We start from the raw sequence: 26981 nt of genomic DNA, 5'->3' as shown, positions 1-26981 counted from the left end.
ATTAATGAACTATAGGACTTTCTTTTTCCCTATCAATGGTGGGAAGCTTCTGAAGAGTCTTGTGAAGTACATACTGGCATCCAGTCATAACAAAGAACTAACATCAAGAAGCAAGTTAGTTTTGTGTTATAAAAATATCAAAAGAGTAATAATTTCAGGGGATTCTTTTCTTTGGGATTTTGCTACGTATTCATATTTCAAAGTATAAAATAATTTTTGTTCATCAAAATATATCATTGATGATAGCCATTGCCCTTGTTTTTGCATCTAAGGTTGATTTGACTTGAAAGTTAATATTCCCTAAGCAAGTTTTAAATTCTATCTACATTTCTTTCACACTCTGGAAAGCATTTTCAAGACAAAATCTTGTGAATGCTATATATCTGTCTTTGCAAGATGAAGATAATCACTGACCCTGTAATAGCATAACATAAGCAAGACGCATACTCTGGGGTAGTGTTTTGGTCTAGTAAAACACAACTAAGGTAAAATGTTGAACTCCAGCTGAACTAGTCCCAGAACCCAAAGTTAAAAATACTGCTGACTCTCAGTAGTTTGGAATAAAGTGGTAACTGATGTTCAGAGGCAATAAACATCATTGAATTCAGCAACATGAGAATTTTTAAAATCCTATTTTTTTCTCAACTAGAAACTTGTGGATGCATATACACCCTTCCCAAGCCTAGGGTGAAATTATTTGATAAAGGAATGCTAAGTAACAATGATGGTGCCTGCGTAAAAGAGGACACAGGGAGAGGAAACTGGGTCAAAACTCACTGCAGTTCACATTTGAACTCAGACTGCCCAAGAACGTGGGGCTGAGGTCAGCATGAGTGTGTACCAGCAAGCAGTGGCTCCACGAATGTGGGCACTGGTACATCCAAGGGTTGCAAAGGAAAGTTATAGAAGGGGTCTTGGCCTGAGAGATCTTCTTGGCTATTTGCTTGCATGTTTTACAGATTTCTTGGCAACAATTGGCAACTGCTTTCAATATCCAAAAACCATTCATAAACATCACCAAGCTACAGATTTAATAAGGGATTAGCAAGAATATCACTTTAAGACTCAATTAATGTGTATGTGCACACATGTGTGTGAGTGTGAAATACATAATAGAAATATTTGCCACATACTCCTGTACTGCTCAAAGGTAATGTATAACTTCAGATAAATTGAGCAGTGTCCTTCCTTCCTACTGCAGTTGGTCACTACTGGTCTGGGGAGGGTGAAAGGTAAAGAGGGAAACCTAGTGCTCTTCACTCATCACGATAGCAACATTTAGAGATACAGGTATCCAACCCAATAGACCAAGTTGAAGAGCAGGAACGATGTAGGGAAAAAGACCCGGGAATATGAGTCCAGCTCCAAGATGTCTATGTGAATACGCCCTTTTCTCCAAGATCCTGATTTGCATTCTTCATAGCAGCAGAAGAAGCTCTGACAGTCTTTGCCATCCAGACACTCATAGACACAGGTATCTTCAAATTCCTGCCAGTACACAGAATTGTTTAAAGTGATCATTGCAGGTGGTGGTGGCCTCATGTCGAGGAGAGAATAGTTCTGTAGGCAACAAGAACAACACAAAAATCATCATGAAATACAATAAGTACAGCCCAAGGTGAATCAAGCAATAGGTGTATGTTATGTCTGCCCTTTAGATAAATAGAATAATGCCATGCCCCTTCCCACACATCCCCCATCTCTGTACTGGACAGTTTGATCTTTGAGAGTTCAATCTGCCAATTCAATATTTGCAAATTTAATGCAAAAAGAGTACAGTGCAGTTTTCAAAACTTGCATATCTCAGATTATTGATGAGGGAGGCTGAGCACATTTTCAGATGTGTATTAACCATTTCAAGTCTCTGTTCTGCCTACTTTTTGATTGATTGGGAGTAAATATGTACATATTGTCTACAAACCCTTAGGTGTTAAGCAGTACATTTAAAATGTGGAGAGATAAATTTGTTTTTTACCTAAGTAGTAAATAGTAAAAACTGTGCTATATAAGAATGATGAGAGAATCTTCTTGTTCCATGTAATTTATGTAAAAAATTAGCTTTCAGTGTGTGGTGGCCAGACACCACTTGTCATATCAAGAGTCACAGCCAAAAATGTGTACAATTGGAATGTTTTATTTTCTACTTCCCAAGCTCTCCTTCTGATGTGGAAAAGTGACTGTAGGGCAGGTAAAGGAGAGAGGATGACTTATGTTCACTCATAAATGAGAGGAATCACTCTTAAACTTTGAGAAGTGGCTTCTCAAAGGGTGAAAGGTAAAGAGGGAAACCTAGTGCTCTTCACTCATCACCATAGCGACATTTAGAGATACAGGTATCCAACCCAATAGACCAAGTTGAAGAGCGGGAATGATGTAGGGAAAAAGACCTGGGAATATGAGTCCAGCTCCAAGATGTCTATGTGAATATGCCCTTTTCTTCAAGACCCTGATTTGCACTCTTCATAGCAGCAGACTTGTCAATTCTTCAGACACTTGTTTGAGTTCTTCAAAATAACTATGAATTATGTATTAAATTGAAGTCTGTCAAGAGGATATATTTCTAAATTTGAGTGAATAATGTGAAAGAAATAAAAATCATAGTTGCCTTTCTGCTTTAGTGTTATTTGTGCTGGTTGAACTGAGGGACTGAAGTGTGCCAGTGAAAGCAGTGGAGCCTGAAATCAAGGGAGAAGAGGATGCACAAACCCAGTTCTCAGCTGGCTGGCTAGATCCTTTGTCCCTTGCTGGGAGAGAGACCTTTCAGAACTCATTAGAAAGCATCTTTGAGTACCTCATGCAGTTGCCCCTGCAACATGGATTTCAACAGTGCAGATCCACTTATAGGCAGATATTTTTTTTTCAATAAATATAAGCCCAGTACTGCAAATGTATTTACTTTTCCTCATGATTTTCTTAATAACATTTTTCTCAATCTTATGTTAATGTAAGAATATAGTATATAATACATATAACATACAAAATATATGCTAATCAACTACTTATATTATTGGTAAGGCTTCCACTCAACAGTAGACTATGAGTAGTTAAGTATTTGGGGAGTCAGAAGTTATTGACTACATGGATATTTGACTGCATGTGTTGGGGGTCGGCACCCTTAACCCCTACATTATTGGGTTAACTGTATTTCTTTTAAGGATCAACTATATTTTTATCAAAAACAATTGTTACAAGGAAACATTGTGCCCCTTTCCTTTTTCTTATGGATGTTAATTTGAATATGTCCATAGAAGTCTGGAGTCAAAAACCAGAGGAAAGCTGGTAAAAGTGTAGAGCATGCAGCCTCACAACTGGTAGCCTATTGGGGCATCCTTTTTTTTTAATAGTTTTTTTTAATTTTATTATGTTATGTGAATCACCATACATTACATCATTAATTTTTGATGTAGTGATCCATGATTCATTGTTTGTGTATAACACCCAGTGCTCCATTCAGTACATGCCCTCTTTAATACCCATAGCCAGGTTAACCCACCCCCTATCCCCCTCCCCTCTAGAGCCCTCAGTTTGTTTCTCAGAGTCCATAGTGTCTCATGGCTTGTCTCTTTGGGGCATCCTTTTAATGGCCAGTCAAGAGTGTCATGATGCAGCCTTCTACCTTCCTCCACAATTCTGGGCAATGGACAGAAACAAAAACTTTGTTGTTCTATAGGCTCTACTGTGGACACATTTCTAGGGGTATAAAAATCACCAGGAGGGGTCTGCTGAAAAAAAAAATGTAGTCTGCTGCATTTGAAGATTCTGCATCTTTTTGACAAGATTCAATCTGAAAAATCTGCCTTTATTAAATAATAATTGCATGTGTGTTTTGACAGTTTTCAGTCAGATATTCATCTTTTTATTTCTTCAAACCTCTGTGCCTGTGTAGTGACACAGAGATGAGTAGCCAGCCATTACTGACAGAGCAGGCCTAAAGGAAGATGTTGACGCAGAAAAGGCATCAGAAGGCTCTGAAGGGGTGGGGACAGCTCACTAAAGATCTAAAGGGTGACAAGAAGAGCTGTAGGCAAATAAGCAGCAAGGTTTCTGGGGTCAAGAGAAACCCCTATTTCACTTCTTCATTTAACAAACTAAAAACTTATGATCGTTGAAACATATACAAGCCTGATCTAATAATTAAGAGAGTTCTATTTATATCTTTATAGCTTACTTTTGAAATAAAACTAATTGCATTTTATAATATTGCAATAAAACTTAGGATGCTAAGAGCCCTAAACAGCCATATGTTAAATTCCTTAAATACTTTTTTAAATGCATACTTCTCATTTGTCATAAAAATTTCAAACTGTGCTCAAAATGGAGATTTTAATTATTGAGTCCTCAAGGTCACCTGCAGCCAAGTGGGACTGTGACTCATTCTTGCTTTGCCTGCATATATAATGCAGTCCTATGACTTCCCTGGAAATGCTATGCTTCCTGGGTGGCAGGTACTACTGCACATATGAAGTGGTTAGCCTTGCATTTTACATGTTAGGAAACTGAGGCACAGGGATGTTCAGACAGCTTGCCCTAACATGCACATGTGATTGTTAGTAGGACCTGGCTCCTGTCCTGAGCAGCTCAGAGCTGCTCATCTCTGTGGCTGTTGGTGATAGCAGCCCTTTAACCAGCCTATCCCTGTGGATCTTTCAGAATAGTACTGAAGACATTGACAATTATCACCCAACCTTGGAAAACTCTTTATTCGGCTGTTTTATGAACTTTTGTTGAAGATCTCTCCGTGTCTTCTCACCTGGCCTAGAGCCTCTCACTCTGAATTGTTTTTCTATGTACTTTCTTCAAGGCCATTACACTTTGCCTCTTAAAAAAAACAACAACAAACAATTCTTATAGCTTTATGAAAAATTCTTTTTTCTCTATGTTAAAAAATTCTTTCTTTTGGCAGTATCTTTTCTATACCAAAATGTCAATATTTCTTCTTCCACTCCCAGCCCCCTGGCTATGTGTGGTAAAGTGCTTTCTGGACCTCAGGCTATTTGTTCTGACTTGTCTCTGTTACAGCATCCCCATTCCCAACATTTTCCATTACTTTTCAGTCTGTTGCTATTTGGAAGCATTTGCTGACAAATCTGTATGTTCTCTGTGGCTTCCCACAGCTGTAAAAGTGGCTTCACCACTCACCTTCTGTCAGAACTAAAATGATGCACTTGCAGAGTAGAGATAACCAAGCAGTCTCCTTGAAAAAGTATGTTGAAATGCACTAAACATAAATTACTGATCAGCAATTAGAAAACCACGTATGGGTGGGCATAAAGCATTCAGTGTAATTAGTGAATTGAAATGTATAAAGAGATACAAGTTATATATAAATTTTGTTATATAATAAAAAAGGTAGTCCACATCAGCGATTTTAAAACATTTCTCAATTTTTCAATAGTTGGGTTCTTACCTCAAGCCACATACTAAAAATTCAGATGCATTAATAATTAAATATAACAATATTGTAAGTTGTTGAAACTTAACCAATATTTATAGAGCTTAATTTCTCCATATTTCAGTTTTCTCATCAGTAGAATGGGTTGTTTTGAGGATAAAATGAATTGATACATGAAAACACTTAGAATATAGTGTCCAAAAAAGTAAGTGCTCAAAAGAAAGTGAGGGAGAGTTAGATCATTCTGAGCAAGATGCAGAGACCACAAAAGGGAAGACTGATAGATTTGGCAAAGGTGATTTAAAACCATGTGTGTGGAAAAAGCACAAGAAATGAACAGTGACAACATTGCAATTAAACTGAACTAAAACTACATAACAAAAAAACATATTAATATCCTTAATTATTCGGTATATAACTATATAAGTTTTATGTCATATAAAATACAACATACATAATATATAGTATAAGTAACTGGCAGATCGTTACTTTAAAAAAGTTAAAAGACAAAAAAGTTAAAAAGGTTATATAAAAATTTTTCATAAAAGTCAAAAGACATAAAAACAAGTCACAAAAACAGAAATGCAAATAAAAAATAAACAAACGAAAATATTCAACTTTATCAGTAATCAAAGAAATGCTAAGGGAATAGTTTGCAGAAGCCAGTTTTCTGTTTGGCTATCAAACCTGTACAGGGAGAGTTCTGGGAGGTGGGTGTTCCACACTGCTGATGGAACCAAGCAACCCTTTTGGCCCAGCTATTTTGCTTCTAGGAATTTATATTAAGTTAATAGTCGCAGGTTTATACAAAACTGCGGTGATAAGAATATGTATAAAAGTGAGAAGGTGTGGATTAGCCCAGTATCCAACCAAGATTGTCTATGCATCAATCATGAACATATAATGCATCATTAAAATGATTCTGTAAAATAATATTTGTAATATAGAAAATTATTCATAATGTATTTTGAGTTAAAAAACAGGAATATGTATATATATGCTAATCCTTAGGTAGAAGGATTATGATTAATTTTTCCCTTTATTTTCCAAATTGGATATTTAAAAAGTATACACATTTTTGAAGGGGTTATATACATTACTCATTGTTTTTCAATACATGCATACATAAACAATAACATATCATTCAATCTTAGTTTAAAAGAGTTCTCAGAAATATTTGCACCTTCAATGCTATACATACGGAGGGGGCTTGTAGGCTTATTCTCTCATGAATCCATCTTGAGGAATCTGGATGTAATAACTACAAGAAAAGCAGAAAAAAAAATAATTAGAAAACTTCTTTGGAAATCTGCATCATAGATCACCTTCATTAAGAGCAATCTTTGAGGTATGATTACATCAATCCATGTCACTGGTAGGTGAAGCTGAAGAGGTGCATTTGGGTCATATTCATATCTTCAGAATATCTGTCTTGTTTTTTGACATCTTTTTGAAGTAGCTATTTATATAACATTGTATAAGATCCTTAGGAATAAGGATCATTTATTGCAAACTATCCTCCCACTACTTTCCCAGAAAATCTTTGCTACCAGAACTCACCGATGTTTTCTTCTTAGTGGTAGTTGGTTTTCTACAACTTGAATAGTAGTTGAGGGTGGCGTACTCCATCAGAGCAGCAAAGACAAATAAGAAGCAAACGGTCACGAAGAGATCCATGGCAGTCACATAGGACACACGGGGCAAGGAATTCCTGGCAATGGTGCTGAGCGTGGTCATGGTCAGCACTGTGGTGATGCCTGTGCAGGAGACAGTTATCAAGTTGTAAAAGGAGCCATATAAAATTCCTCCACTCCAACAGTGTTTTATTTTTAGGTCAATCCTTCCTGACATTACATAAATATAATAATACTTTAATTTTAATGTCTATATAATTTTGCAAGCAACATTTCCATAACATTTTTTATCATAATCCATACATTAACATTAAAATACCTGAATTAAGTCAACACCTTTCAATTTATTCAGAAATTTTCAAATTGTTTCACATTTTGTCTTTTAAATATTTTTTAAATAACTGAGGGTTCTAGAGGGGAGGGGGTGGGGGGATAGGTTAGCCTGGTGATGGGTATTAAAGAGGGCATGTTCTGCGTGGAGCACTGGGTGTTATCCACATTGAATCATGGAACACTACATCAAAAACTAATGATGTAACATATGGTGATTAACATAACATAATAAAAAAAATTACACACACACACACAAAAGATAGTTTGCAGTCCTCCATACATTCTGTCTGTTCCACATCTCACACTGTTCTTCTGTCCAGATAAACTGTTTCCTTTCTTATTTTTTCTTTCTGCAATTTATAAATTCCCACCTTTCTTTAAGACCCAGCTGAAGTACCTCTCTTAATGGGGTGGCATTGCTTATAACACCCCAGGCAGAGTTGATAACATGCAAGACTGCACTACCCTTACCTTCTATATGCCTGGTTTCTGCATTAGCACAGAGAATTGCATGTTTTATAGTCTTTGTAGTCTGTCTCTCAATAAATTGTGTGATCATTACAAACAAAACTGTACCTTGCTTATCTTTGCTTACTTGTCATCAAGCATTGTGCTTAGCACATCTTAGGCATTTCAATGAATGCTTCACATGGAACGTATTGATTCATTGATTAATTAGTTAATTAATAATAGTGTTGGTCTGACTTTGACTATTTTATATATATATGTGTCAATACTAAAGATTATTTATTTATTTATTTATTTTAGTTTTAAGATTTTATTTATTTATTTGACAGACAGAACACACAAGCAGGGGGAGCAGCAGAAGGAGAGAGAGAAGCAGGCTCCCCACTGAGCAGGGAGCCTGACGTGGGGCCCGTTCCCAGATCCTGGGATCATGACCTGAGCCAAAGGCAGATGCTTAACCAACTGAGCCACCCATGCGCCCCAACAGTGGTGACTTCTTATGAGAGTAGACATTATTTTTGGTGAGGTTGGAGGCTGTGGTGAAAGAATACTTATAGTACTGTTTGTAATGCTTTAATGTTTTCACAAGGAGCAGGTATCTACATATTACTTGGGTAAGGAACACATCAACTTGTTTTAATGTTCCAAACTTATCAAATACATGAGCACACACTCCTTGTATGGGAAACGAGGTGAATAGCATGACTGTACAAGGTGAATATAATTAAAAAAAATGCAAGTTCGCTTTTGGAATCAGCAAGATCGGTAGGCAGTCTACTGCACTAGTCTGTATAAGAGACAGGAGTGGGTGAACCAGAGCACTGGCAACAGAAAGGGAGGGAAGGATTTAAGATGTTTGGCAGGTTGAAGATACAGCAGAAAGGAAAATTAATGAACCCTGAATAAAGGAACTCTGAATGGATTGTTTCCAGGGTACAATGGAGCAATTAGCCTTGAACTGCAAATGAAGATTTGGAGTGGCTTTTGAGGAAATGAACAAAGGAGTTGACCATGGACATTTTGGGTAAAAACTGCTTAAATGCTAATCAATAGAAGCTAGTTAAATAATTTAGGGTAGATCCATAAACTGCTGGGTTTTCATTTAAAGAATAAGATGGAATTCATTCACATTTCAAAAGATCTCTAAGGCAGAGTGATTAAAAAAAAAAAAAAGCAAGTCAGAGAATACTATATGCCCAAATAGAAAAATATACATGTATTTCTAAAAGTCTGGAGAGAAATCAGGTTACCCGTAGAGTGGTTTCCCAGACAACAGAAAAGGAAATGATAAAAAAAATATAAAATTAAAAATTAAAAAAAGAGGAATGGGACTTAGCTGGGAAAAGCGAACTTGCATTTTTTTTAAATACTAAAGATTTAAACAGAGACTATGGAAAAGAATCAGAAAACAGACATATATGTGATGGATGGTTTAAAAGGAAAGACAAATTAAAAAAAGAAGGGAGGCTACTAACGTGAAGAAGAATGAAATTACTGGGTGATGATTATACAAAAGGAGTTAAGGCTAACTCTCCTCTAGATGAGCTCCTGTAAAATCAGAACCTGCTAGAGCTGCTGGACAGGCAGGCTAGTGACATGGACTCTGGAATCATAGGAATATTGACCTAACACTCACTACTTCTGTGCTTGGATGAGAATACTATAAAATATCTACCTAGCAGTAATACTCCGTGATTGGGTAGACATGATGGATAAATACACATTAGTTCCCACCTTTGCTGAGCATCACAACTCCTAAACAGTGCTTCCCTGCACCTCGTCAGGGAGGTTAGCCAGGGCCAGTTGGAGAATGAGGCTAACAGCATAAGGTGGACAGCTTAGCCCCGTGTAAAAGGATATTGACCTGGAAGTCAAAGCCCTCAGCCTTGCTCTGGGACTTCTCAGCATTTGGTCATGTAAAATTACCTACCTTCTTTGAATCTGTTTCTTTAATCAGTACAGTGAAAACAGAATGCCAGGCTCTCCTTACTGTAGGTGGGAAAAAATGCTGTGTAAAAAGTCTACACTGATGGTAGATGTGTTTTTATAAAAATAATGATTTTGTAATAAATATCCAATTTAACTTTAAAAAATATGGTGACTATGTCATGTCTACAGAATATGTAGGTAGGAATTTTTTCACTAAATTTGGGGATTTTAACCTAATTTCTTAAAATTTTTTTATTGCATTCATTTTCTTTTCTCATTCTGGAACCCCAGTTATAGTTATACATCTTCATATTGTCCTACTGATCATTGAGGCTTTGTTCATTTTTCAAAATCTTTTTTTTAAGATTTTATTTTATTTATTTGACAGAGAGAGAGAGAGACAGCGAGAGAGGGAATACGAGCAGGAGGAGGGGTAGAGGGAGAAGCAGGCTTCCGCAGAGCAGGGAGCATGATGCGGGGCTCAATCCCAGGACCCTGGCATCATGACCTGAGCCGAAGGCAGTCGCTTATTGACTGAGCCATCCAGGCACCCCTTAAAATCTTTTTATCCCTCTCTTCTTAAGATTAGATAAATTTTATATGATGGTCTTCAGTTACACATGACCTTTTATTTCTGCCATCTTCAATCTACTATTAAGCCCAGTTAGTGAATTTTTCAATTCAACTATTATACATTCATTCCAGAGTTTACTTTTTAAAATACTTTACCTGCTGTGATTATCCATCTGTTCATTCATTAACATTATTTTTTCCTGTAAGTCCTTTAACATTGTTATAATAGGGGCTTTAAAACTCATGTCTGCTGATTCAACACCAGATTTGTCTTTTTATATTGATTATTTTTTTCTTGATCATGGGTCACATTTTTCTGCTTCTAAGAATGCCTAATTATTTTTTATTGCATACTCAATATTGTGGATGATACATTACAAAGATTATGAAGTATATTATCCTTTTTTAAACCATGTTAAATGCTTTCTTATGACAGTTAATTTACTGGTGGTTCTCATTGATCTTGTTATGGCTTGGTTTAAGCTTTATTTAGAGGGGGTCTAGAGTACTCCTTTCATCTTAGGCACAGCTTTTTCTGGTGTCTCAACTAAATATTCTGGTGTTAATGACATTTCTCCACTCTTCTGGACTGTAAATCTATTATCTTCCAGCATTATGTATTTCTAGTATCTCTATCTCCTCAATGCCCCCGTGGTGACTCTTTGACAGGACTTTCATAGCTTCAAGTTGTGTAACCATTACTACATATTATACTGTTTGGAAGCTGATTTTTCAAGTGATGCTTACTATGACACCTGGCATTTGTAATTGTGCAGTCATAAGCCCAAGAATAGTTACTAAATTTGTGTTGTGACTTTGCTGGATGATTTATCAATTCTATTATGTATTTTCTATAAACATGCAAAACTAACACTGGTGGGGGCATTACAGGCTAGTTTATCTTGATCAAAAAGTACTTAGTTGGTTGAACAAAGAATAAAGTAACAAATACAGAAAAAACATCATGTAATATGAGAGACTTTGCAAGGATTTTGAAATTGGGGGAGCTCCCTCTTCTGAAAAACATTTTTAGGGAAAACAACCTTTATATTCAGTCTTATATAATCTGTTTTCACAAATCAAAATATTGAAAGTTAGGTAATACTCCTATCATAAAGAAAAATTGATAGAAAAATGTTGCACAATTCTAAAACCACTGGAATTTAGTGTTTTATTAAGAGGACTTTGGGGGTCAGAGGAAAACTCATGAGAAGACTTTGAGCTTTAGTGTGTAGATTACAGCTGAAAAGAATGATCACTTTCTTGTTTGATGATAAAGTTGCTATAGACAATCAGAACTTTTGTTATTGAGAGACTATTTTACTGATATTATGTCTTTAGTCCTCAAAAGTGTGTGAAAAGTTGTGTCTTTTTATACTATTGTAATGAGACTTTTCAGGGTGGCAGATTCCTAGGATGTGACTAATTTTTATGATGACATCATCCTTAGAGCATAATATCAGATGATGCAATTGATTTGTTCTTAATCTCTAACCCCAACTTATTTTAAGTGGCACACTTGGAATTCTATTGTCAGAAAGAAGAGTCTAACTTGACTACTTGAAACAATCTAAGCATAGTTTAAGGAGCCCTCAAATTAGATCAATTACATTTGAACTAAGTCTCTTTCACTGGAAGTATTTTTATGAATAGTTCTGTATTAATATTATACAAAATGGTGGGAAAGTTTTGTTTTTGTTTTTGTTTTTGAAACTCACCTAATGCTGTTCTTGCTGGTGTAGCATCTTTTTTGATCCAAAATGACACCCAGGATAAAACCACAGTCAGTATACAGGGAATGTATGTTTGAATAGTGAAGTATCCCATTCTTCTACTCAATTCAAAATATATGGTCATGACAACATAATCACCTGTAATAAAATATTGTCAAAAGTAAAACAACTTTCTTTGATTAAAAAATAATTCAGGGAAATAATTTTGTTAAATGTATGACTTGGATAAAAATATACAACTACAATAAGATCAAACTGTGAAAAAAGGTCAAAATACTGGTGTTCTTAAACTTAATTTTCATAAACTTTATTTTATCCATGGCTGTGCAAGACATTTTACTGGTCACTGGAAAAGACAAACAAACATATTAATTGATAGAGGAGACAGACATGCACATCTATTCTGTGATAGACCATTACTTAATGAGCTATTATTGCTTGGGTCCATCTGTATGTTTCATGTTTAAAATCAAGCGTAACATAAAATCCATCAAGCAGATCCATAGTTATTTTGTTTTTTCAATAGTAACAAAGCTAAACATAAACTTTAATACATAAATTTGTATAACAGTTTTATATTTCTATGTTATAGCATGATTTTAGTTTATCAACCTTGTATTTTATATTTTATTTAACATTTTTATGTTGATCTTAGATTCCTTTCATGGCTCCAGCAGTTAGGCTGTGCCAACCCAGGACACAAACAGAAGAAATCATTTTATGACATTCTGCTTCCTCCTACTACAGCAAAGCCACACCATAAAAGAGTTGTTACTAGAGAGTCCATAAGATTCCCTGAAAGGTTAAGAGAGGGTGCACGCTAAATACATTAGACATTTTATTCCAAAATCATCTCTATTTATGCCCTTTCTAGGCAACCTCCTGTTGAGAGCAGGTCTGTCCCCTTTCTCCCACCTGACCTTCACTCTTCAACGTGCTGGATTCAGCCTTTTGGCACTTGAAATTCACCATGTCCAGACCTGAACTATCATCTTCCCCCACACCAATGCCTGCTCTTCTCTCACCAAACCCAAGTCCTTCTCACTATGCAAGGCGGAAATCCAGAAGCCACCTGTGACTCCTCTTTTCCCTTCTTCATTTCCTGCATTGCCCTTAATTCTTTTTCCCACAAGTGCCAGATTCTATCACAGCTCCCACCTATCTCCTAAAAACTAGCCCTTTTCCACTCCAGACCATTCCATGTCTTACCATCAAAAGGATCATGCTAAAACACAAATATCAGGATATCTCTTTCATAATCCTTCCTTAGCATCTTGCTACTCATGACTTTATTATGGTCTATACCATTCTGCATGCAATGCCCCTTGCCCATTCTGTATGCAATGCCCCTTGCCCCTTCCAAAGGAAGTCTTTGCACTCTGGACATCAGAGTCTCCCCAGGTCCTCAGATATACAAAGATCCTTCCCCATGGATCAATAAATCTCTTTTCATCTGCCTAGGGTGCTCTTCTTTTCCTTTCCCCTGCATCCCAATAGTTCCATTCACCTTTGAATCTCAGCTTAGAAATCACTTAGTTTACCAGGAAGTCCTCACTGAGCCCCTCCCAACAACTCTTATTAATTCATTTCCATAATTGCTAATATATTTTTCAGAGCAATAAACTGGTTAGGTTATAGAATATATCTCTCTTGTTTACCAATATTACTTAATGATAAATGATTGATTAGTGTTTGTTTAATGAAAAGATCATAATGAAAATCCCATTTTTACTTAAGAAGATTGACAGGGAGACTATATTGAGCCCATATGAAAACTGCCTTTCAATAATTAGAATTTTTTTGTGGTGTTCTGTTGTAGCAATATTCAGGATGGTTGATAGAAACATCAATATTGAGATCATTTTCCAAGAAAGGCTTAAAATTTTAAGCAAATTAACATTTCAGTACAAAGAAATCAGAATGATTAACCTGAAGCAATCAAAAGACACAAAGATATTTTTCTAATATGAATGCCAAGTTACATCATTTCCTGAGGAAATATTATTGAATTATGTGTGATACTTAAATGCCTATTAATTTTTACATAAAATTTCAATTAAAAGCCAAGCAGAAAACAAGTGTAGACAGAAAAACAAAACATAATAAATCAGTTATGAACACAGCCTCAATGGAATATCCAGAGTTGAATAATTTCTTCAGCTACCATTGTAGGTTTCTGAGAAAGATAAAGAGGGACAATTTCAGAGCAGACACACAATTCATTTTAGCAAATCTATATGCTTCCCCCCAACCTAAAGTAAATGGACTCTCTACACCTGTGCTCAACATACACCTTTGCCTGACTCAGAGATCTGTTGAATGTCCCATTATCAGGTATGAAGGACAGATGGACTGTCAGGGCCACATTCTGGGGCCTGGTCCTATAACTAGTAGTTTTTGGTGAGGTTTTGGGACACTCCCCAAGAAGCAGTTCCAGAGAGGGAGGAATTGTGGGCTCTAGCCCATTGCCCCACACAAGACCAACGCATAGCCAATTTGCCACTCATCCTAAATTGGAAGGAAGGGGCCATGGGGTCCTAATTTTCAGATGCATCACATGTTTCAGTATATACTTAATTTGTTTGTGTAGGCTTGAGGCAAGGAGAGGAAGCAAAAACCCTCAGAGGTAGCAAAAATCCTTCCCTATATCTATAAACATGTGGTTGAAAAGTTCTTCAGAGTGGCCAAGTACATGCCTAAGTTATATGTGCCATTAGTTTTCGGGCTCTTGGCTCAAGAAAAATGTAGTTCTATCTGCTCCGCTTCTGTAAGTGTACATATACCCACACAGACACATTCCCACACACAGACACTCACACACCGCCATGGACCCAGTCTGCTCCAACTTGGGTGTGAAGTCTCAGCTCCTGCTTTGTGTTCCTTGGAGGCTTCCCCCCCACCCCCGTAATGTTTTCCCATGCACCCTTATCAATGTGCAGCTTTCCTAATGGAATTCATGAACTGGACAAGAATGGTTTTGGTTTTCTGTGATCAGTTCTTTCTAAACCAAAGTTTCCTGGGTTTTTGGTTGACTCTTATGACAGATAATAGGGATCTAGAACCCACAGAGGTCTCCAGAGTTCACCCTGGAATGTGCTTGATGCCCACTTCCCCAGGGGAAAATGGAACAGAAACAGTTGGGGAGGGACTGAGAAGCTTCTCTTTGATCCATCAAGGTAAAAAAAAGTCATCTTGGGCCTAGTGGAATTATAAGAACAAGTTGCTCTTTGCCAGTAGTTCACTTGTGTGCGTGTGTGTGTGTGTGTGTGTGTGTGTGTGTGTGCATCTCCTGAGCCAATGTAAAGAAAAATATGTGAAAGCGTTGAAGGCTTTTTGGGAGAGCATGTGTAGTACTATTTTTTAGCACAATGGCACATATTTATGAAATAAAAATTTATTAAGCTAATACTGTGTTTCATGAAGTTGGAAGTACAAAGATTAATAAGATACAGAAAGTTCCCTCAAAGCTAAAGACTAGCCAGCCGCATCTTCCGTAATTTACCCCAGCATCGTTTCCAGAAAGAACTATTATAAATCATTATTTACTCCATGTCATAGATAACTTTGTTTATTTATTATATCTTAGGCACCAAAAACTTCCTTTGAATCTCTTTTATTTTATTTTTATTTTATTTTATGTTAGTCACCATACAATACATCATTAGTTTTTGATGGAGTGATCCACAATTCATTGTTTTCATATAACACCCAGTGCTCCATGCAGTACATGCCCTCGTTAATACCCATCACCAGGCTAACGCATCCCCCCACCCCCTCCCCTCTAAAACCCTCAGTTTGTTTCTTAGAGTCCATAGTTTTTCATGGTTCATCTCTCCCTCCAATTCCCCCCCTTCATTTTTCCCTTCCTTCTAATGTCCTCCATGCTATTCCTTATGTTCCACAAATAAGTGAAACCATAGGATAATTGACTTTCTCTGCTTGACTTATTTCACTTAGCATAATCTCCTCCAGTCCCATCCATGTGGATGTAAAAGTTGGGTATTCATTCTTTCTGATGGCTGAGTAATTATCCATTGTATATATGGACCCCATCTTCTTTTTTTTTATTTTTTTATTGTTATGTTAATCACCATATATTACATCATTAGTTTTTGGTGCAGTGTTCCATGATTCATTGTTTGTTCATAACACCCAGTGCTCCATGCAGAACGTGCCCTCCTCAATACCCATCACCAGGCTAACCCATCCCCCTACCCCCCTCCCCTCTAGAACCCTCAGTTTGTTTTTCAGAGTCCATCATCTCTCATGGTTCGTCTCCCCCTCTGACATACTCCCCTTTTCTTCCTCTCCTGTTATCTTCTTCTTTTTCTTTTTTCTTAAAATATGTTGCGTTATTTGTTTCAGAAGTACAGAACTGTGATTCAACAGTCTTGCACAATTCACAGCGCTCACCATAGCACATACCCTCCCCAATGTCTATCACCCAGCCACCCATCCCTCCCACCCCCAACCACTCCAGTAACACTCAGTTTCTTTCCTGAGATTAAGAATTCCTCATATCAGTGAGGTCATGTGATACATGTCTTTCTCTGATTGGCTTATTTCACTCAGCATAACACCCTCCAGTTCCATCCACGTCGTTGCAAATGGCAAGATCTCATTCCTTTTGATGGCTGCATAATATTCCATTGTGTATATATACCACATCTTCTTTATCCATTCATCTGTCGATGGGCATCTTGGCTCTTTCCACAGTTTGGCTATGGTGGACATTGCTGCTATAAACATTGGGGTACACGTACCCCTTCGTGGACCCCATCTTCTTTATCCATTCATCTGTTGAAGGGCATTTCAGCTCTTTCCACAGTTTGGCTATTGCGGACTTTGCTGCTATGAACATTGGGGTGCGTATGGCTATTCTTTTCACTGCATCTGTGTCTTTGGCGTAAATACCCAGGAGTGCAATTGCTGAATTTCTTTTAAACATCATTGTTATTTCTCCCAATTTGCTCTCCTTCTGATGGCCATGTCTTCTAACCCCCTCACAGAGGTATCTTCCCTTGGTCTCCTTTCAAAATATCCCAAGTTAATAGCCATCAAAAGCCAGCCAAGGCCTGGTAATTAGCAAGCAATGTTCAGTACAAAAAAAAAAGTTTGCCATGGGAAGACTTGTCTTTTCTTTTGTTTATGACATCTGTTCATGAAATTAAATTCTTCATTTTAAGGAATTAAATCTCTCAACCTTTTATGTTATTGTTAGTGCTGTTGAGAATCTGTTTCCTATCCTAAAATCATGAAGATATTGTATTGTTTTTGTCTATAAGTTTTGTTTTTATTTTTAGATGTAGTTGATTCTTCTTTAAATTAAGTTTCTTAAATTCCATGATCAGTTGTCACAAAATCATTCATTGTCACCCTCAGTCATCCACAGTGCCATCTCACATGTCCATATAGGTATGGATCTGTTTTATTCATGTATCCATATATGTATGGATCTATTTCTACATGTCGATTCCTGCACAATCACCACATTATCTTAATTATTAAAACTGGGAAACACACCCTTAAATGACCCCAAATTAATCACACTCTGGTACAATTCTCTCATCTTGAGTGTAAGAAGAACCTGTGATTTTGTTTTAACCAAAAGAATGTAACTTGTCACTTCTTTGATCAGGTTACTTTAGAGAGCAAAGGTGAATAGATTTTGAGATCTGTTGATTTTAAGCTAATCCAAAGAGAAATTATCATGGGTGGACCTAAGGATTGGGACTTTCCTGAACAGAGATTCTCCTTCTGGTCTTGAAGAAGTGAGCCACCATTAGCTCTACAGCTACAAATAATAAACTCTGTGAACCACCTAATGAGTTTAGAAGTAGGTTCTTCCTTAGTCAAGCCTCCAGATGAGAATGAAGCTCAGCCAATTGTAGCCTTATGAGAGCCTAAACAAAGGACCAAGCTAAGCCAAATCCATGCTTTTTACTCACAGAAACTGTGGAATTATAAATGTTTTATTTTAAGTCACTACATTTGTGGTAATCTGTTACACAGAAATGAAAAATTAAGGGACAGTGACATCAACAAGATGGCCAAATAAGATGTCCCTCAAACATATTCCCCCTCAATAACACTAATTTGGCATCCATCCATCTTTGTGCCTTTGTGGGATCTGTGGGATCCAAGTAGGAGACTATGAAATCCTGGTGTTATTCAAGAATGAAGACAGCCATTTTGAGAAAACAGACTTTTACTGAGGCAACTGACTCATTGAATCTAAAAACAGCTCTGTTCACCTGAGGACTCATCTACAGCCTCACTTGTAATTGGTTCTGTTGCTAGCACCATATGCCAAGGGACCCATGAAAAGTCACACCTACTGTGTGTGGGGTAATTGGCATATAGAACCTCAATCCCAGCTGTGGACCATAAAATGGCTCATGAAACAGCTCTAGCCGGGTTGGTCACTATCTGGGAGTCTCTGAAGAACACTGACTTAGACATTCGTCCACAGATGAGAGAGCCTTTGTGGAAATCCAAAAGTCAATGGAGATGTTAAAGCACACTGCTAGAGCAAAAAAATCTGGGACTGGACACATTTAAGAGGAATAGTTTGACTTAAGCCATATCACCCATCCCCCAAAGCAGCACAGCTCAGTGACAAGAGAGATCTTGGTCTGTGATTTCTCCCACAGGGGAAAGTGAGAAAGTGTGACTTAGTGCCTGGCTTCCCCAGCTGTGTGGGGTGCTGCTAATGAGGCCCATTTCTCTCTCCTCTCACACAGAGTGCTGAGTCCTGAGCTGCATGCATGGAGGGTGGTGAGCACTGAGGGAATAGCAGCCAGGGCTTGGAATGGAATATAATAAAGGGACACAGATCCTGCTAACAGTCTCATGGATTCTATCAGGAGGTTTGCCAACAAGTTGCTGGGGAAACCTCACCTATGGACCTCCCTAACTGGACCACAGGCCCCTTTAGTGCTCTGTGTACCACTCCCTCCCCCAACAGTGGCTAGCTCCCTGTGTGCATTCTCAGTAGTGGTGAGAGCAAGCTTTAGCAAATGGCTAGTGAGCACACACAAAAAGCTCACCCAAATCCGTAGGCCTGGGAGAAACTACAAGCTTGAGCACTCAGCAAAGCACTAAGGAAAGCAAAAAAGAGGCTGTGAGCACCCGCTATGGCTTTTCCCGATTGAGAGAAGGCATACAAGTTTAAATATTATGTCAGGAGGAAGGAAAGATGGCGGAGGAGTAGGGGACCCTATTTCAACTGGTCCCTGGAATTAAGCTGGATATCTACCAGACCACTCTGAGCACCCACGAAATCAGCCTGAGATGTAAGAAGATCTGGATCTCTACAAACAGAATAGTTTGGTTTCGAGGTACAAAATGGGGAGCCTAGATTCCACAGGCAGATACTGAAGCATATAAACGGCAGTGGGAGGGAGCCTGGCCATGGGTATCCTACACCTTCGGTGAGTGACAGCCTCATGCGCTGGGGACGGGGCACAGACTCTCAGACTGGTAGCAGTGGGAAAAGGACTTTAGGGCAGCCCCCATGGCAGAAACCCAGAGCAGCAGGGTCGCACATGCGAACTGGAAGCCGCTGGCAGTTTTAGAAGCACAAAGGGCAGAGACATGCCCCAACCTGGAGGCAGGACTGGGAGTGCTGCAGAGGGGCGCACAACCCAGCACACTGCAGTTTATAGCAGCACAGACAGAAACGGAGACAGTGTGGCCTGGAGAGCTCACTGAAGAACAAACTGTGATCTCTCTGCTCTGAGGCAGAGGGTTGGAAACAGTCTCTTCTGCTATGACTCACAGAAGAGATGCAGAAAGCCACCAGGGAAAACCGCCAGAGAACAAAAGCCCCCAAAACCTGATTCCCACTGAGCCCATCCCTTGCCACAGGGGGGCAGGGTAACTCTGCCCAAACAGGGCTGCCTGAGTAACAGCATGGCAGGTCCCTCTCCCAGAAGACAGGCTGGGAAAACAAGAGACCACCAACCCTAAGGTCCCTAGAAAACAGGTGCATCTTGCTTGGGTTATGGTCAATAATTTGGACTCTATACATTCCCTCAACCACCCATCAACAGAATGACTAGGAGGAGGATTGCCCCAAATAGAAAGGACTCAGAGATTATGACTTATGCCGCAGATTTACAAATGGATGCAGATATAACCAAGATATCAGAGATGGAATTCAGGCTAGCAATTGTGAAGACAATAGCTAGAATGGAGAAATCAATTAATGGCAACATAGAGTCTCTAAGGGCAGAAATGAAAGCTGAACTGGCAGAACTTAAAAATGCTATCAATGAGATCCAATCTAATCTAGATAATCTAAGAGCTAGGGTAAGTGAGGCAGAGAACAAATAAGCGACCTGGAAGACAATTTAATAGATAAAAAGGGGAAAGAGGAGGCCAGGGAAAAACAACTCAGAATCCATGAAAATAGAATCAGAGAAATAAGTGACACCATGAAGCGTTCCAATGTCAGAATTATTGGAATCCCGGAGGAAGTGGAGAGAGAGAGAGGACTAGAAGATCTATTTGAGCAAATCATAGCTGAGAACTTCCTTAATCTGGGGAATGAAATAAACATTCCTGTCCTAGAGGCAGACAGGACCCCTCCCAAGATCAAGGAAAACAGGCCAACACCCCAGCATGTAATAGTAAAACTCGCAAATCTTAGAACAAAGGAAACCGTCTTAAGGGCAGTTAGGGGGAAGATATTCCTTATGTACAGAGGGAGAAATATCAGAATAACATCAGACCTATCCACAGAGACCTGACAAGCCAAAAAGGCCTGGCAAGACATATTCAGGGTACTAAATGAGAAGAACATGCAGCCAAGAATACTTTATCCGACAAGGCTGTCATTTGGAATGGATGGAGAGATGCAGAGCTTCCAAGACCAGCAGAAACTGAAAGAATATGTGACCACTAAGCCGGCCCTGCAAGAAATATTAAGGGGGGTTTATAAAAGGAGAAAGACCCCAAGAGTGATATACAACAGAAATTTACAAGGACAATCTATAAAAACAACGTCTTCACGGGCAACATGATGACAATTAATTCATATTCTTCAATAATCACTCTCAACATGAATGGCCTAAATGTTCCCATAAAATGGCACAGGGTTGCAGATTGGATAAAAAGACAGGACCCATCCATATACTGTCTACAAGAGACTCATTTTGAACCTAAAGATACATCCAGACTGAAAGTGAAGGGATGGAGATCCATCTTCCATACCAACGGACCTCAAAAGTAAGCTGGGGTAGCAATTCTTATATCAGACAAATTAGATTTTAAACTGAAATCTGTAGTTAGAGACACAGAAAGACACTATATCATTCTTAAAGGGTCTATCCAACAAGAAGATCTAACAATTGTAAATATCTATGCCCCCAACATGGGAGCAGCCATCTACATAAGCCAACTGTTAACCAAAATAAAGAGTCATATTGATAACAATACGTTAATTGTAGGAGACCTCAATACTCCACTCTCAGTAATGGACAGATCATCTAAGCAGAAAATCAACAAGGAAACAAGAGCTTTGAATGATACACTGGACCAGATGGACCTCATAGATATATACAGAACATTCCACCCTAAAACAACAGAATACTCATTCTTCTCGAGCACACATGGAGTTTCTCCAGAATAGACCACATACTGGGTCACAAATCAGGTCTCAACTGGTACCAAAAGACTGAGATTATTTCCTGCATGTTCTCAGACCATAGTGCTTTAAAACAGGAACTCAATCACAAGAAAAAATTTGGCAGAAATTCAAAAACTTGGAAGCTAAAGACCACTCCGCTCAAGAATGTTTGGGTCAACCAGGAAATCAAAGAACTTAAACAATTCATGGAAATCAATAAGAACAAAAACATCAGTCCAAAACCTATGGGATACTGCAAAGGCAGTCCTAAGGGGGAAATACATAGCCATCCAAGCCTCACGCAAAAAAATAGAAAAATCCCGAATTCACCAACTAACTCTACACCTTAAAGAACTAGAGAAAAAGCCACAAACGATGCCTAAGCCATGCATTAGAAGAGAAATAATTAAGATTAGAGCAGAGATCAATGAATTAGAAGCCAGAAACACAGTAGATCAGATCAAGGAAACTAGAAGTTGGTTCTTTGAAAGAATTAATAAGATTGATAAACCAGTGACCAGACATATACAAAAGAAAAGAGAAAGGACCCAAATTAATAAAATTATGAATGAAACGGGAGAGATCAGAACTAACACCAAGGAAATAGAAACAATTATTAGAAATTATTATCAACAACTATATGCCAATAAACTGAGCAATCTGGATGAAATGGAGGCCTTCCTGGAAACTTATATGCTGCCAAGACTGAAAAAGGAAGAAATTGACAACCTGAATAGGCCAATAACCAGTAACGAGATTGAAGCAGTGATCAAAAACCTCCCAAAAAACAAGAGTCCAGGGCCTGATGGATTCCCTGGGAATTCCAGCAAACATTCAAAGAAAAAATAATACCTATTCTACTGGAGCTGTTTCAAAAAATAGAAGCAGAGGGAAAACTTTCAAACATATTCTATGAGGCCAGCATTGCCTTAATCTTCAAACCAGCCGAAGACCCCATCAAAAAAGAGAATTTCAGACTGATATCCTTGATGAATATGGATTCCAAAATCCTCAACAAAATCCTAGCTAATAGGATCCAACAATACATTAAAAGGAGCATCCACCACGACCAAGTGGGATTTATCCCCGGGATGCAAGGGTGGTTCAACATTCGCAAATCAATCAATGTGACAGAACACATTAATAAGAGGAGGAAGAAGAACCATATGGTCCTCTCAATTAACGCAGAAAAAGCATTTGACAAAATACAACAACTTTTCCTGATTAAAACTCTTCAGAGTATAGGGATAGAGGGAAGATTCCTCAAGTTCATAAAATCCATCTATGAAAAACCCACAGCGAATATCATCCTCAATGGGGAAAAGCTGAGAGCCTTTCCCTTAGGATCAGGAACACGTCAAGGATGCCCACTCTCGCCACTATTGTTCAACACAGTACTAGAAGTCTCAGCAACAGCAGTCAGACAACAAAAATAAATAAAAGGTATTCAAATTGGCAAAGAAGAAGTCAAACTCTCTCTTTTCACAGATGACATGATACTTTATGTGGAAAACCCAAAAGACTCCACCCCCAAATTACAAGAACTCATACAGCAATTCAGTAATGTGGCAGGATACAAAATCAAAGCACAGAAATCAGTTGCTTTCTTATACACAAACAATGCAACTGTAGAAAGAGAAATTAGAGAAACGATTCCATTTACAATAGCACCAAAAACCATAAGATATCTCGGAATAAACCTAACCAAAGAGCGAAAGGATCTATACTCTAGGAACTACAGAACACTCATGAAAGAAATTGAAGAAGACACAAAAAGATGGAAAAATATTCCATGCTCATGGATCAGAAGAATAAACATTGTTAAAGTGTCTATGCTACCCAGAGCAATCTACACCTTCAATGCTATCCCGATCAAAATTCCAATGACATTTTTCAGTACTGGAACAAACAATCCTAAAATTTGTATGGAATCAGAAAAGACCACAAACTGCCAGGGAAATGTTGAAAAAGAACAACAAAGCTGGGGGCATCACGTTGTCCAGTTTCAAGCTCTATTACAAAGCTGTGATCACCAAGACACAGCTGAACTGGCAGAACTTAAAAATGCTATCAATGAGATCCAATCTAATCTAGATAATCTAAGGATCTAGATTAAAATTAGATCCACATTAAAAGGACTAAAACAGACATAGAGACCAATGGAAGAGAATAGAGAACCCAGATATGGACCCTCAACTCTACAGTCAAATAATCTTTGACAAAGCCGGAAAAAACATGCAATGGAGAAAAGACAGTCGCTTCAATAAATGGTGCTGGGAAAATTGGACAGCCACATGCAGAAGAACGAAACTTGACCATTCTCTAATACCATACACAAAGATAAACTCAAAACGGATGAAAGACCTCAATGTGAGACAGGAATCCATCAAAATCCTAGAGGAGAACATAGGCAGTAACCTCTTTGACACAGCAACTTCTTTCAAGATACATCTCCAAAAGCTAGTGAAGCAAAAGCAAAAATGAACTTTTGGGCCTTCATCAAGATAAAAAGCTTCTGCACAGCAAAGGAAACAGTCAACAAAACAAAGAGGCAACCCAGAGAATGGGAGAAGATATTTGCAAATGACACTACAGATAAAGGGCTGGTATCCAAGATCTATAAAGAATTTCTCAAACTCAACACCCAAAAAACAAATAATCAAGTCAAAAAATGGGCAGAAGATGTGAAAAGACACTTCTCTGAAGAAGACATACAAATGGCTAACAGACACATGAGAAAATGTTCACCATCATTAGCCATCAGAGAAATTCAAATTGAAACCACATTGAGATATCACCTTACACCGGTTAGAATGGCAAAAATGGACAGGTAAAGAAACAGCAAATTTTGGAGAGGTTGTGGAGAAAGGGAAACCTTCTTACACTGTTGGTGAGAATGCAAGTTGGTATAGTCACTTTGGAAAACAGTGTGGAGGTTCCTCAAAAATTTAAAAATAGAGCTACCCTATGACCCAGCAATTGCACTCCTGGGTATTTACCCCAAAGACACAGATGTAGTGAAAAGAAGGGCCATATGCACCCCAATGTTCATAGCACCAATGTCCGTAATAGCCAAACTGTGGAAAGAGCCTAGATGCCCTTCAACAGATGAATGGATAAAGAAGATGTGGTCCATATATACAATGGAATATTACTCAGCCATCAGAAAGGATTAATACCCAACTTTTACATCCACATGGATGGGACTGGAAGAGATTATGCTAAGTGAAATAAGTCAAGCAGAGAAAGTCAATTATCATATGGTTTCACTTATTTGTGGAACATAAGGAATAGCATGGAGGACATTAGGAGAAGGAAGGGAAAAATGAAGGGGGGGGGAATCGGAGGGAGAGATGAACCATGAGAGACTATGGACTCTGAGAAACAAGCAGGGTTTTAGAGGGGAGGGGGGTGGGGGGATGGGTATAAGGAGGGCACGTACTGCATGGAGCACTGGGTGTTATATGAAGACAACGGATCATGGATCACCACATCAAAAACTAATGATGTATTGTATGGTGACTAACATAACATAATAAAATTTAAAAAATAAATATTATGTCACAAGAGGGAGCATGTGCACTCATGGAAAAATTATGAGAAAGACTCACAATCCCTAGCAGGGCTACTGGAAGGAAGGTATTTACCTCCCAAAGTCAGTATGTAAAGACTGGAGGAAGTGACTGCTACTCCAAATGCAAAGACAGCAATGCAAGACTTAAAGGAATATAAAAAATTAAGGAAACGACTCCAACAAAGATCATAATTTTCCAATAACCAAGCCCAAATATGGAGATCTGTGATTTACCCAATAAAGAATTCAAAATAGCTGTTTTATGGAAGCTCATTGAACTACAAAAAAACAGAAAGACAATTTAATACAATCAGGAAAACAAGACACACAAAAAATGAGAAGTTTGACAAAGAGATAGAAATCACACACACACACACACACAAAGACGAACCAAACAGAAATTCTGGAGCTGAAGAATACAATTAATGAGGTTGGAAAAAAAATGCAATAGAAAGCATCAACAGCAGACTTGATAAATCAGAAAAAAGAATCTGTAAACTAGGAGCACAGGACCTTTGAAATTATTCAGTCAAAAAAGAATAAGGAAGAATAAAAAAGAGGGAAGAAAATCTATGTGATCTATAGAATATTATTAATAGAAACAATTTGCCAATTATTGGAGTCCCAGAAGGAAAAGAGACTCAGATGTGGATAAAAAAATTTAATTAAATAGATAATGGCTAGCTGAGACTTCCCAAATCTGGAGAAAGACTTGGACATCCAAGATCATGAAGCTGATAGGTAACCCCAACATTTCAATCTAAAACAATTTCTCCAAAATACATTATAATAAAACTGACTAAAATAAAAGAGACAGATCATTAATAGAAGAAAAAGAAAAAAAAAATAGTTCTCATAGAAGGGAACCCCAATGAGTTTATCAGCATAATTCTCAACAGAAACCTTGCAGGTCAAGAAAAGGTGGAGTGGTATGTTCAAAGTGCTAAAGGAAAAAAAAAATCAGCCAACCAAGAATACTTTACCTTGCAAGTTGTCCTACAGAAATAAAGGCAAGATAAAGACTTTCCCAAACAAAGAAAAGCTTAGGGAGTTCATCACCACTAGACTTGCCTTAAAAGAATGCTGAAAGGATTTCAAGTTGAAACAAAAGGAGGCTAATTAGTAACATAAAAACATGAAAATATACAACACACTGGTAAAGATAAGTATGTAGTCAAATTCAGAATATTCCAATACTGTAATATGGTGGAGCGTTAACCACTTTAGTATAAACGTTAAAGGAAAGAAGTATTAATAATAATTATAGTTACAATAATTTGTTAATGGGTACAAAGAATAAGAGGCAAATTCTGATATCAAAAATATAAAAAAATTAAAGGAGGAGGAATAAAAGAATAGCATTTTTAATGCAATAGAAGTTAGTGTAAAATAGACTGTTAGAGCTGTAAGATATTTTATTTAATCTTCATGGTAACTGTAAGACAAAAAGTTACTATCCTACAGAAATAAAGGCTACTATAGATATACAAAAGATAAAGGGAAGGGAATAAAAGGATACTACAATGGAAAGTCATCAGTTTACAAAGGGGAAGACAGCAAGAGAGAAAGAAAGGAATAAGGGGATTATAAAACATCCAGAAAACAATGAATAGGATAACATTAGTAAGTACATACTTATCAATAATTACTTTAAATGTAAATAGAATAAAAATCTCCAATTAAAAACATATAGTGGCTGAATAGATTAAAAAGG

General features: G+C 37.8%; 1 protein-coding gene across 3 annotated transcripts in view; it reads right to left on the bottom strand.

Moving 5' to 3' along the window:
- Positions 1–1278: 1278 nt before the first annotated feature.
- Positions 1279–26981, bottom strand: part of GABRG3 (gamma-aminobutyric acid type A receptor subunit gamma3) — a 748674-nt gene continuing 722971 nt past the window's right edge. The window contains exons 7-10 of one of the 3 annotated variants that reach the window (XM_028087281.2): positions 12048–12200; positions 6953–7149; positions 6594–6653; positions 1279–1560 (exon numbers count right to left, since the gene is read on the bottom strand). In XM_028087281.2, coding sequence (XP_027943082.2) covers positions 1279–1560; positions 6594–6653; positions 6953–7149; positions 12048–12200 — 692 coding nt within the window. Of the gene's footprint in view, positions 1561–2093; positions 2141–2921; positions 2928–6593; positions 6654–6948; positions 7150–12047; positions 12201–26981 lie in introns of all 3 variants that reach the window. The other 2 variants (XM_088025219.1, XM_088025220.1) reach the window with 2 other exon arrangements.

This window comes from Eumetopias jubatus, unplaced genomic scaffold (genome assembly GCF_037043125.1).
Source record: "Eumetopias jubatus isolate StellerSeaLion01/CBP00866 unplaced genomic scaffold, mEumJub1_p1.0 scaffold_7, whole genome shotgun sequence".
NCBI lineage: Eukaryota > Metazoa > Chordata > Mammalia > Carnivora > Otariidae > Eumetopias > Eumetopias jubatus.
Note: the sequence above shows the minus strand (reverse complement) of the source record. Positions and strands in the feature narration are given on the sequence as shown.